Below are 14,162 nucleotides of genomic sequence, written 5' to 3'. Positions count from 1 at the left end.
AACGTCTTTCAGCATCATTGTACCTGGGTTCCTTTCTACATTTGAGCGCTACTAGCAAGTCCAGCAGATACCGCTAACTGCTGCTTTCTTGAACCATCGCAGTCAGTGTCATGAAATTACACCCAAGGTGTAAATGAAGTCAAGGGTCTTGAACCAGAGACTGTGAACAACAGCCAGTTCCACGTCAAAACGTTGAGAGACTTACTGAGAGGAATTTGCAAGTGGTGTTTCCATGTATCTGTTGTCCCTGTTCTTCCAGTTATAGAGGTTATAGATTTGGAAACAGAGTCAGTAAGTTGCAGCAGTGGATCTTATAGATAGTATACACTGCAGCCACTGTGCACTGGTTGAGAAAGTAGTGAATGATTAAGGTGATAGATGGGATGTTGATTAAGCAGGCCGCTTTGTCCTGGATTCTGTCAAGCTCCAGTTTTGTTGGTAATGGACTGAACCAAGCAAGAGAAATAAATTCTTTCCTACTTCTGACATCTTTACTTGTAAACAGTGGGCAGATATTGGGGACACAGGTGACTAAAATGATGCAGACTCCCAACTATGACCACTCTCGTAGCCAGGGTATTTATATGGCTGGTTCAGTTTAGTTTCTGGTCAATGGGAACCTCAAGGATGTTGATTATGATTGATTCAGTGATAGTAATACCACTGAGAGGAGACTGAACTCTCTCATCTTGGGATGGTTTTGTGCCTGACATATTTCTGGTGTGAATATAAACCTGCCACTTATCATCCCAAGCCCGAGAGTCATCCAGGTGAGGCATGACAATAGAAAAGACCCACCAGAGCGCTCAGCGTTATGGTGTACAGTAAGGAGGGAGAAAACTTAGAACTCCTTAAAATTCACTCTGGATATCAGTTTCATCACAACACGCCAAAACATGGGAAAAATAAACCTCCTTTTGAAAATTACCACCAGTTTCCCCCAGTTAGTGCCCATGATTAGGCAAGATACCGACTTTTGGAATGAATAACAGTCACCTGAATGAGGGTCAGGAATAGGGGTGTTGGTAGTGGAAAAGGGCACTTAGAAGGTCAGTGAGTATAGGGCAGCAAATTCTGCCTACCTGGAGAAAAGCAACTGATCTGTCAGCAGCATATAGGAGCTTATTTCAGAATTCTAGAAATGTTTCCTCAATTGCCCCCCACCCCCACCATTTCATAAATGCTGCCAGATCTGCTGAACATTTCCAGCATTTTCAGTGTTAATGAAAACAGAGCTATTGGTTCCAGCAGATGATTGTCACTAATAGGCCAGAGAGAACTAGAATGCTTCACCTGCTCCTTAAGCAAAATTTTAGCCTCACATCTGTCAAACACAGCTTCTCTTTATTGCTGTAATTGGCCAAATGCCCCAGCATCACCATCCCAATAGCCAAGCAGCTGAACTTCCACCCCAATCCACCATCATTCCCCTTCAGTGCCAGGCTCCAATAGTCTCCCAACCCAGGAATCTTTCCATCATTCTCTGCCAATTACTAGGCTTTGCCAAATGTTTGGTGGTGGACTTAGAGCACATTACTTAAGAGTTTAGCACAGATCTTTCACACAATTGTAGGAATTTTGCAATCTTAGCTCACACAAGCATGGAAAGACCTCACGCCTTTGATCTCTCCCAATTACCATGGAGTGTCATCAGCCTTTCCCAGGTTCAGCCTCTTGCTGCTAGTCAGGTTGTCAATCTGGCTGGCTGCTTGTTGGGGGATGAAAGACAACAATATTGAAACTTTGCAGGAACATAGTGACCCCGATCCCTCTTTGCAACAACTACCTGCCCATGAACATTGGAGCCAGTATCATGTCAGCTTTGCACTTAAAAATTCAGGAGTAACTCATGTGCTCCTCAGGGCATAGCTGGAAACTAATACAAATCTGATTGACAGGGTAGCCACCAAACTTGGGGGTAATGCTGCATAAATTAGTAAAATAGGATTGATTGGTTTCACTTGCTGTTTGACTGCAACTTAAGACAAACTGATGTTGCAAAGTAAATCACTAATAGTGCAGTTCAATTAGATGTCCAAACTGTAAATGCTTTTAAAATTATAAAATAAGAGTCAAAAAGCATGTTAAAAGAGGGAAAAATAAACCAAGCAACAATTTTGTAACGGGTTGCAATTTTTTAATCAATGTTTTTACAAACTGGTCTAAACAATTCTATAAAAACACAGTCAATCTATGGAGACTGGTTTATCTTATGTAACTGTTTCATTAATATTATGTAAGGTTGATTTAAATCTTAAAAAGATACCTTGTAGTCAAATATGTTTTTTTCAGATCATATAGAAATATAGAAACTATAAATAAAATATGTTTATAAAGCAAATTGTAAATCCGTCTCAGTTCAAGTTTTGGATAATATTTAATAGCGCAAAATTGGCAATTGTAATGACGGTACAACTGTCAGTATCAGCAATATTATCTTGTAAAACTGACTAACTTCCGGGACACTTAAATATGGGAAGACTGAATGTTGCTGTCAGCGACAGTCTGCATTTCCATGGGTTGCGCTATTCCAGTCTTCACTAATGAAGTTAAAAATCACACAACACCAGGTTATAGTCCAACAGGTTTTTTTTTTGTAGATATTTTTATTGAAATTTAACATTTTTGCAAATTTACAAAAATAAACAAAACTCTCAAATACAAACATTGATGTACAATTAAATCATATATACAATAGTCATAATTTAACAAAGAAAAGAGAAAGAAAGAAAACAAAAAGAGAAAAAAAAAGAAACGAAAAAAGAAAGAAAAAAAAACTCAACTTTCTACTGATCTAACCTATAACTAACCAGAGTGTATACCTAAGTCTCTTACATGCTCGGAATGTATAAACATCAAATATAATAAAACCCGTATTCGCGCAGGATTCCTCTCCCAAGGGGCCCCGGAGCAGCCCGGTCTGAAATCTTCACTAAATAAAAGCCCTTGTTAGGATAGCCGAAATATCTGCATTTACATACTTCAAAAAGGGCTGCCATATTTTATAAAATAATTCAGTCTTTCGGTGCACCATATTTGTGAGGAAGTCAAGGGGGATATATTCCATAATTAATCTGTGCCAATTTGAAAGTCCAGGGGGGCCCTCAGCCACCCAGTTCACCAAAATATTTTTCCTTGCACAGAAAGAGAGAATAGAAAATAGTCTCGTCCCATGCATATCCAGAGATGAGAGGTTCGAAAAGCCCAAAAGGAGAGATACAGGGTCCACCCTAATTTCCGTTCCTAAAATTTCTGTCAGGGTATTTGCCACTTTAGTCCAGTATCTGCGGATTTTCTGACAAGTCCACAGACAATGTGCAAGAGTACCCACCTCTATTTTGCATTTGGGACACATTGGAGATGCTCCTGCCTTAAATTTTGCCAGTCGAGCCGGAGCTATATGGGCCCTATGAAGTATCTTTAGTTGGATAGCCTGAGTTCTGTTACAGATAGCAATTCTTCTAGCATTTTCCCAAATGTCATTCCACATATCCTCAGAGATTTCTAGCCCCAAGTCCTGCTCCCTTGTTTTAAGCAGGTCATCCATGTCTCCTGAGACTCCATCATGTAGCAAATGGTATATAGTACTAACAGAGGATGCCCCCGCTGGTCGTAAGACATTACGTTCTCTGTCTGATTTATAAAGACTATCTATTAATGTAGTCTTCCTCTGTATATAATCTCGAATTTGGAAGTATCGAAAGAGATCCCCATTAGGTATCCCGAATTTCAGATGCAGCTGCTCAAAGGACATCAGGATCCCATCTTTAAATGGGTCCCCTAAGCATGAGATGCCCCTGGATCTCCAGAGTTTAAAGGTGGCATCTGTAATCCCCGGTTGGAATCCCCATGCGCCTACTATTGGTGCATGGGGGGATGTTTTATGTGAGTTACCCTCATTTTGCCGCATTATATTCCAGGCCTTAATTGTGTTTAATATTATGGGATTTTTACAGTGGTCTGTAATGATTTTCCTCTTATCTGAAAACAAAAGGTTAATAAGTGGGTATTTTACTTGGGAGGCTTCGATATCCTGCCAAATTGATTGTGGATCAGATGAAACCCAATCAGCTATGTAACTTAGTAGGGAGCTTAACTGATATTTCCTAAAGTCTGGGAAGTCCAGTCCTCCCCTTGCCTGTGGAAGCTGTAGCTTCTTCAGCTTAATAAGGGGCCGTCTATGGTTCCAAATAAAGGAGCCCAACCAGCCATATAATTTACGTAGGGCTAGCCTTGGCAGCATCAGCGGGAGCATTCTCATAGGATATAAGAGACGGGGCAGAACATTCATTTTAATTCATGCTCTTCTCCCTAGCCAGGAAGTCGGAAGGTCTCTCCATCGCTGGAGGTCCTGCCTTATCCTTTCCATTAATTGTACAAAATTAGCCCTATACAGCTGATCAAATACTGGCGTGATAATAATACCTAAATATAAGAAGCCCTCCAGGGACCAACGGAAGAGAAAAGGGGATCCGTCCATTAAGTGGGGTATCATAGCCAGACCACCCATTGGCATGGCTTCCGATTTTGAAAAATTAATTTTATAGCCTGAGAATGCACTAAATGTATTAATAACTTGAATTAGACAAGGCACTGACATTAAAGGATTACTGAGGAATAAGAGAACGTCATCTGCATAGAGGGCAATTTTGTGTTTACCTGTACAAATCCTCGGGGCCGTTATATTAGGATCAGTCCGGATGGCTTCTGCTAATGGTTCGATTATCAGTGTAAACAACAATGGTGAGAGAGGACATCCTTGACGGCAGCCCCTACCCACACTGAAGCCATCCGATCTTAACCCATTAGTAATAACAGCTGCTTTGGGGTCATTATACAATGTTGAAACCCATTTGGTAAACACCTGTCCAACGCCAAACCTTTCCAATGTGTAAAATAAATATGACCATTCAACCCTATCAAATGCCTTTTCCGCATCCAATGAAATTACTACTCCTGGTATCTTTCCCTGATGACAGGCTTGGATCATATTCAAGACCCTTCTGATATTATTGGATGATCTTAATAAATCCCGTCTGGTCCTCCTTTATAATATATGGCAGTACCCTTTCTAGTCTTAGTGCTAACATTTTTGAGAGAATTTTAAAGTCTACATTTAGTAAGGATATTGGTCTTTAAGATGCACAATCTTCTGGGTCTTTTCCTTTTTTGAGGATAAGAGAAATATTTGCTTCTTTCAGCGTGGGCGGGAGACAGACCTGACTATGCGCAAAATTATACATATCCATAAGTGGGTCAACCAATATTCCTGTAAATTCTTTATAGAATTCAGCTTGAAAACCATCCGGGCCTGGTGCTTTTCCGCTCTGAAGTTGCCTAATTGCCTCAAGTATTTCTTGGACTGTTAAAGGGGTATTTAGGGCCGACACCTGTTCCGGAGTCAGGCCCGGGAAGGTCAAATTTTTAAAAAATGACTGCATCCTCCTAATCCTATCTTCACAATCCTGCGATCTATATAGTTCAGAATAAAATTCTTTAAAGGTCGCATTGATCTTTTTATGATCATGAGTCAGGGTACCTGTACTTTCCTTGATGGTCGGAATAGTTTGAGGGGCTTTCTTTTTCTTTGCAAGAAATGCTAAGTATCTACCCGGTTTCTCGCCATATTCATATAATCTTTGTTTCGCAAATAATATTTCCCTTTTAGCCGTTTGAGTAAGCGCGGTGTTTAAAGCTGTCCTAAGAGCTGTAATCCTCTGCAATTTTGTGATAGAAGGTCTATCAGCGTATGCTGTTTCGGCTGCTTTTAGGCGAGCTTCGAGCAGACGCTGTTGCTCTCCCTTCATTTTCCTCTGGGTCACTGAATAGGAGATGATCAAACCTCGTGCATAAGCTTTGATGGTCTCCCACATCATTGACGGATTGCTAGCCGTGCCAGCATTAATTTCTAAAAAAGTTTTAAGTTCTTGGGAGAAGTACTTTAAAAATTTGCTATCTTTTATCAGGAAGGGGTCCATACGCCAATGCCGAGCGGATGTCCCATTGTTCTTTACCTTAGTTTCCATGTATACAGCGGCATGGTCAGAGATTGCTATAGTACCTATTTTACAGGTTGCTATAGAATTTAGAAAAATCGATGGGGCAAAAAACATATCAATTCTTGTGTGACATTTATGTGGATTAGAGTAGAAAGAAAAATCTCTACCCTGTGGATGGAGACATCTCCATACATCTACCAATCCTAATTCTTTATTCAGGTCCGCCAGTTGTCTAGATCTGGGAGATACTCCAGCGGCACTCTTGGGAATCCTGTCTATTTCCGGATCCATAATACAATTAAAGTCTCCCCCTATAATTGTATGACGGGCACCAAAGGCCATCAGTTTTGAAAAAGCTTCCGTTATGCATTTAAAGGGGTGTGCCGGGGGGCAGTACACATTTAAGATCCCATATTCCTCTCCATTTATGAGGGCTTTAATCAAAATATATCGTCCAGATTCGTCTTTTATCTGATTTAGAATTTTCTGTAAATTAATTAACAAGTGAAGAATACTCAGTATTTGTCACTTTCTGATTTGCAGTCCATTCAATTTCTTAAATTGAGCAGCTGATCAACCTCCCTGATGGCTCCAGGGCCTGCAGGAACTTTGTTATTATAAAGTCAGTGGTAAATAGCATTTAGTGGTAAAATCCATGCTCATTTCAAAATTCCAAAGCATCCATGAATAACTATTAAACTTATGGCTATTAGTACAAGTTAAATAAATAATTCCCGATGAAGCTATTAATTTGTTATTAGTTTGATTACAATGCTGCCATGAGGCACAATAACTGGATCCAATTTTACCATCTGATGTAAGCTACATTTCCACACATACAGCTCCCCCAAAAGTGTCTTCCTAATGATGATTGGGAGAAAATTTGTTTAAAAAAAAGTCAAAAAGGGGTTAAAATATGGGTTTTCTCCGGATTTTGTCTTTTCCATCTGCAAACTGACTTGCACAAGGCTCTAACCTCTTCCTTCTTTGCCTGGTATACAGGCAAGTAGTAGATTTGGGGTTCCAACTAAAATGACTGACATATCAATAGAAAGCACTGGGGATTGGTGAAGTTAATGAAGCCTGACCCATGTGGCAATTTCTACCATGACATTTTGCAGCAGAGGGTAATTTTCAGTGAAACTGCCATGAAGTCAGTCAATCAATCATTTAGTACAGTGCAGTTAGATGGACAACAACAACTTGGGCTGGGCAGGGGAAAGATGATGGTGCCTGCTCCTGAGGCCATCCACTCCAGGCCAGCCACATCCTCCTCTCGCTGTCCTTTTCTCTTGCTTCTCTTTTTTCTTTTCTTCATCTTTTGACATCATGAGAAAAGTGGAGCGGTGTCAGCTCCAGTTGTGGCAGTACCCAAAGCAATGACTCCTGGGCCTGGTAGGCCTGAAGCGTGGACTTATTGACTCAGCGCGTCTTCGGCTGCACTAATGGCATTGCCCAGAGCAGGGGACTCGTGGACTCGGTGCATCTTCAGCGTCACTGGTGGCAGTGCTCAGAGCAGGGGACTCATGGACTCGGTGCATCTTCAGCGTCACTGGTGGCAGAGCCCAGGCAGGGACCGGTGGAGTCTGTGCATCTTCAGCAGCATTGGTGGTACCGCCCAGAGCAGGAGACTCGTGGACTTGGTGCATCTTCAGCGTCACTGGTGGCAGTGCTCAACAGCAGGGGACTCGTGGACTCAGTGGGTCTTTGTTTGCATTGGTGGTGTCACCCAGAGCTGGGGACTCGTGAACTCGGTGCATCTTCAGCGTCACTGATGGCAGTGCCCAGGCAGGGACCCGTGGAGTCGGTGCATCTTCATCTGCATTGGTGGCAGAGCCCAGAGCAGGGGATTCGTAGACTTGGTGGGTCTTTGGCTGTGTTAGTGGCAGTAGCTAGCGTAGAGATTTCTGGCTGCGGTAGCCTGAAGCGTGGACTTGGTGGGTCATCATCTGTAGCAGTGGTCGGTAGGTCAGCAGCTGCGGAGGCGGTGAATCCATTTTTGGTGGCAGCGGGTTGTCAGCAGCAGCGACTGGAACGGGAACAACTTGTAATGGCAACAGGTCACTGCAGTGGACGCAGTGCCTGGACAGGGGACTCTTGGCAGCCCTGAAGCCTTGAACCGTGGGCTCTTGGCAGGGCCATTATTGCTGTACCTAGAGCAGAGACTCCTTGAGGTGCGGGACACCTTGCAGGAGCCGTGGAGCTGTGTTGGAAAACCCCTTGTGCAGCAGATGAATTCTATTTATCTGATTTGATATAATCCCTACAGTGTGGAAACAGGCCATTTGGCTCAACAGGGTCCATAGTGACCCTCCAAAGAGTATTCCAACCAGACCAATTCCCCTACCTTTTTACTCTACATTTCCCCTAACTAATGCATCTACCTAACCTACACATCCCTGAACACTATAGGCAATTTACCATGGACAATTCACCTAACCTGCAGATCTGAACTGTGGGATGAAACCAGAGCACCTGGAGGAAACCCTCGCAGACACGGGGAGAACGTGCAAACTTCACATAGACAGACAGACAGACAGAGAGACAGACAGTCACCTGAAGCTGGAATCAAACCCGATTCCTGAAGAAGGGCTTATGCCCGAAACATCGATTCTCCTGCTCCTTGGATGCTGCCTGACCTGCTGCGCTTTTCCAGCAACACATTTTTCAGCTCTGATCTCCAGATCTGCAGTCCTCACTTTCTCCCATCATTTTAACTTATTTTTATAACTCAAAATGGTGATGCATTGTGGCGACAAAACACATTACACCGTGTCTTTCTCAATATCTATGACAATAAATAACTCATTCAGTCAATGACAGCAAATGGATATTAACTTGCAATACCTGGCTCATATTTCATAGCTCTGGCATCTTCAAAGACTTGGAGGATAAAATTCAGGTAATTAGGTGCAGAAACCCTGTTTGAACATAAGAGGTGGGTTAAAGGGCAGGGACCTTCAGAAAGTCGAAAAGCTGGATATTTGAGCATTTTCCAGAAAACTGTCAGGTCACCAGAATGCTTTATTGGGAAAAAAGGTTCTGAGAATACCATTTAGAGCTACACAGAAAAATTGGCATTATAATTGAAGATTGCTATCATTTTGTACAGTAGTACTGGGGAAAATTAAAGATTAAGATCACAAATATTTGCTTAAACTCTAAATCTTCAGAAGTTAAAATGGTAAAACTATCTCACCAAGTTTTAAGTCATACCTTTCTTTAGTATTTAAAGGGCAACATAGTTAAATATTGAAAGTCAGCACAACTATTAAACAAATCTGTTAAAATTGTAGCGATGCAGTTTAAAAAACAATTTATTTGTGATTTTAAAAAAAGGGATACAAATCCAAATTAACATGGAAGATGTTAAAAATGCAAAGCATCCAAAAATACACTTGAAAGAAGAGATTTGATGAAGAGACCCACTTGAAATGTGGGCTTTTTCATCTTCAATATTCATTTCAACTTTCACCTTGTGTATTTTATTTCTATTTAAGTTGGCTTTTTTCTCACCAGACACTGTACTGCATTCTTGAGCCAGGTGTTTTGTTGTGTTGTTTGGAATTATCACATTTTTCTGAAATGTTACATGAAGGACTCAATATATATAACGGCTATTATTACTGTGTCATGGCCAACTATTAGAACCATCTAAAACCTATCTTAAAGATTCTGATTCAAATTTAGGTACATCAGAATACACACTGCCTGCATAAAATCAACCAGTACTCTGCCTAGTCTGCAATTTAATGGCTGGTGTTTTTAAAGGAGGAAAAACATTTTCTTTATGTATGTTTGTATTGCTGCACTGGTCAGAATACCCTTTCAGTTGGGTTCTAAGATCTTTTTAAAAATTAAATAAGGACTGTACTCAATATATAGTGAAATCAGCCCAAGTACCTACCTGAGTTACTGCAGGGGGTTCAGACAAAATTCATTTTCCATGCTGACTCCAAGGAGTGCCATTCCAATTTTCTTGAACAATATTTTAAAGTAGTTAACTGGATCACATTAAGGAGAAGGATCCAGGTTGACTTTATGATGAACAAATCATATGTTTGACAGCTCAACTTGGCATCACACATGACACCAAGGTTGTAAACAGCTCTGTTAGCCTGAGTGGACAATGGAACTAGTGGCAAGTGTACCCCTACTGCACTTGTATAATACTTTTGTCACCTCCAAGCACTTGGGAACAGACCCAGTGGTGAAAACAATTAGCTTCAGTAAATGAGGATTATGTGAGTTGACTCTTTGCATCGGTCCCAAGATAGACTTTTTACAAGTGTTCAAAATCTTTGGGTCTTTGAAATGCAGACTCTGTGTCAGAGAAAGATCATGACTAAGAAACGCCTCCACCTTCACAGACTCCAAAGAAATAATGCAACCAATTTCACTAGATATGGGTAAGCTAAATCTAAAGACTAAAATGCATTCCCACTACATTTCAGTTTGAACTGCTTTGAGCCAAACAGAAAATATCTTGCAATGTCAGGAAGATTAGAAGACCTTTTGTGAGCAAGATCAGAAGACCATACGATGTGGATGCAGAACTAGGCCATTCAGCTCAACAGTTCTGCTCCACGATTCAAACATGGTTAACATGTTTCTCAATCACATTCTCCTGCCTTCTACCTGTAACCTTTGATCGCCTTAACAATCAAGAATTATCTATCTTAAATATACTCAATGACATGACCTCACAGCTCACTACAGCAATGAGTTCTATAGCTTAACCACCCTCTGTCTGAAGAAATTCCTCTTCACCTCAGTTCTAAAGGGTTGCGCCTTCACCAAGAAAATGTGCGCTCAGGTTTTAATCTCTCCTACTATTGGAAACATTTTCTTCATGTTCACTCTACCTAGGCTTCTCAGTATTCTGTAAGTTTCAATTATATCTGCCCTCATCCTTCTAAACTCCATCAAGTACAGGCCCCCAACTGCTCCTCACAGGACGAGCTCTTCACCCCTTGGGTCATTTTTGTAAACCTCCTCTGGATTCCCACCAAGGCCAGCAGGTCCTCTGTTAGATAAGGGGCCCACATGCGGTCTGGGCAGAGTCTTATACAGCTCAGCAGTACATCCTTACCCTTGTATTCTAGCCCACTTGAAATTAATGCTAACATTGCATTTGCTTTCTAGCTGCCAACTGAACCTGCATGTTAGCAGAATTCTGAACTCGGACTCCCAAATCCCTGTGCATTGGGTTCAGTGGTTAGCACTGCTGTCTCTCAGCTCCAGGAACCCGGGTTCGATTCCAGCCTCGGGCAAGTATGTATGTGGAGCTTGCACATTCTCCCAGTGTCTGCGTGGGTTTCCTCCTGGTGCTCCGGTTTTCTACCACAATCCAAAAGGTGTGCAGGTGAGGTGAATTGGCCATAATAAAGTGCCCATAGTGTAGGTTATTAGATTAGATTAGATTAGATTCCCTACAGTGTGGGAACAGGCTCTTCAGCCCAACAAGTCCACACTGACCCTCCAAACAGTAACCCACCCAGACCCATTCCCCTACATTTACCCCTGCATCTGACACCACGGGCAATTTAGCATGGCCAACTGACCTAACCTGCACATCTTTGGACTGTGGGAGGAAACCGGAGCACCCGGAGGAAACCCACGCAGAAACAGGGAGATTTAGTCAGGCATAAATACAGATTACAGGAATGGGTCTGGGTGGGTTACTCTTCAGAGGGTCGGTGTGGACTTGTTGGGCCAAAGGGCCTGTTTCAAACTGTGGGGATTCTAAATTCTAAAAAGAAATTCATGTATCCGAAACCTTTCTCTTAGTAAATAGTCTACTCCTATTCTTCTTACCAAAGTGCATACCCTCACACTTGGCCGCATACTAATCCATCTGTCACTTTTTTGGCCACTCTCCTAGCCTGTCCAAGTCCTTCTGCAACCTCCCTGCTTCCTCATCACTACCTGCATCCCTCTTCCCCGAACTTACCTTTGTCATCTGCAAATTTAGTAGCAATACCCTCACTATTTATAACGTAAATAGTTGTGGTCCCAACACTGATCTCTGTGTAACTCCATCGCTGCCATCCTAAAAAGATGCCTTCATCTCAATTTTCTGCTATCTGCCACTTAGCTAATCCTCTATCCATGCCAGTACCTTCCCCCTAATATCATGGGCTCTCATCTTATTTAGCAGCCTCCTGTGCAACACCTTGTTAAAGGCATTCTGGAAATCCAAATAGATCATATCCACTGGTTCTCCCTTGTCTAACTTGCTCATTACCTCCTCAAAGAATTCTAATGGATTTGTCATGCATGGCCCCTGTCCCTTGACAAAGCCGTGCTGTTTTATCATGCACTTTCAAGTATTCCACAATCTCATCCTTAATAAGAATGGACTCTATTACCTTACAAATTACCAAGCTCAGGCTAAATGGACTATAGTTTCCTGTCTTCTAACTCACACCCTTCTTAAACAGAAGTTTTCGTTAACCATTGTCCAGTCCTCTGGGAATTTTCCTGACTCCAGTGATTCCTGAAAGGTCCCAACCAATTCTCCAATTTCCTCAGCAATCTCCTTCAAAACCCAAGGCATAGTTCATCTAGCCCAGGTGATTTATCCACCCTCAGATTTTTCAGATTACTGAGTATGTTTCCTTCAATGATGGCCACTGCACTACACTCACATTCACCAGTCTTTCAGTACACTTCCAACCTTTCCCTGTTTGGGACAAATCAATTTCATCCCTGAACTGCCAATGGGTTCCAAAGATTGCTACTTTGTTTCAGGAGCAGGTCCAGTGGACAGGAGCTCCTGATCCACCACAAAACCATGGAATTCCCACTTGTGGACCAAAGCAGAACGTTTCTCTCCTTCACTGAATACAAATATTTAAAAGGTCCCCCTAAAAGGTTACAGCACAAACTCTGGTTTAGTTTCCACAAGACTCAGTTCATTGTAATTGTTCAGACACAGTACTGTACCTTCCGGATCTTCGGGTTTCCGAACCTTTTCCCACTCTTCCTGTCTTCGTTTGCGTCTTTCATCTAATTCAGCTTCAGTTACAAATCGTCTTTTAATGAGGCTATCTTCATCCATGCTTCAAGGTGAGACTGTAATACAAGAATTTGATGATTTTATCTACTATTGAACAAGCTCATATTTTTTGCCAAAAACAGGCACTTACATTTCAAGAAAAATTGAATAGTACATCAATACAGAATTGTGCTAATGCTCTTCTTTCTAAATTCCAACAAAGGATTCAAGATCAGTTACCTACTGGCTACAAGTCTTCAAATTGTGCTTTCAATGATGGACTACTTTCTCAGTGAATCTGACTGTTTTTTTCTACTTTTTACATCAAGAACATAAAGGAGGATCTATAACATAGTGAAATGGAGTGGAGATGAAATGAGTAACAGTACAATGGTGCAAGGCAAAAGTAGTCAGAAAAGACAAAAGATGTTTCAAGAAAAAGTCAGCAGAACTGTCACCAATAGTTGCCACCCAATAAAATGGGGCAAAGCTTACATAATGAATTGCTGAGCCCAATGTCAAGTGTCAAATCAAAAGCTGTATTGGTGTTCCTTGGACCAATGCGTTTCATTACAACAAACGGAAGCTGAAGAGAGAGGTCAAAATGGGGTCAAGGTTGACAATTCAAATTAAGGAAACGCAGCATGCGGTTAAGTAAAGGAGTATAAAACCCATTACTTTTCCACCTCTCTCTTCAACTCCAAAGAGCCAAATTGGTATTGTAACATTAACTCAGTTTCTATTCTCACAGATGATGCCAGGCTTGTTTTCATGAAAGATGACCTTGCTCAACTTCACCATTTTCTGATTTCCTTCCCGTTTGATCAGACACCTATCACAATCCTGCATCTTTCCTCAGTATTGATCCCCGATTACAGTCAATGTCACGTGGATTTCAATCAAATTCCCAACCAACATGTTTCAGATGCACCCATTGTTACAGATAGGTCCAAAACTTTCAACATGCCTTGCTACAGCGTGTTTTTTGTTGCTTTCATTTATTGGCACTTTGATTGCCCATTCCTAATTTCCCTTTGTGTTGCCCAAGGGCAGTTAAGAGTCGATTGAATTGTTGTAGGTCTGGAGTCACATGTAGACCAGATCAGGTAAGGCTGACAGATTTCTTTCCTCAAAGGACTTAAGTGGACAAGATGGGTTTTCAT

General features: G+C 41.6%; 1 protein-coding gene across 1 annotated transcript in view; it reads right to left on the bottom strand.

The window, feature by feature from the left end:
* psme3ip1 (proteasome activator subunit 3 interacting protein 1) overlaps positions 1–14,162 on the bottom strand; it is a 97,573-nt gene that overhangs the window by 56,878 nt on the left and 26,533 nt on the right. Inside the window, exon 2 of the mRNA XM_060837771.1 lies at positions 12,948–13,076. Coding sequence (XP_060693754.1) covers positions 12,948–13,062 — 115 coding nt within the window. The 5' untranslated portion in view covers positions 13,063–13,076. The remainder of the gene's footprint in view (positions 1–12,947; positions 13,077–14,162) is intronic.

The sequence above is a fragment of the Hemiscyllium ocellatum genome, chromosome 17 (assembly GCF_020745735.1).
Source record: "Hemiscyllium ocellatum isolate sHemOce1 chromosome 17, sHemOce1.pat.X.cur, whole genome shotgun sequence".
NCBI lineage: Eukaryota > Metazoa > Chordata > Chondrichthyes > Orectolobiformes > Hemiscylliidae > Hemiscyllium > Hemiscyllium ocellatum.
The sequence above is the reverse complement of the archived record's forward strand: the minus strand, read 5'-3'. Positions and strand labels throughout refer to the sequence as shown.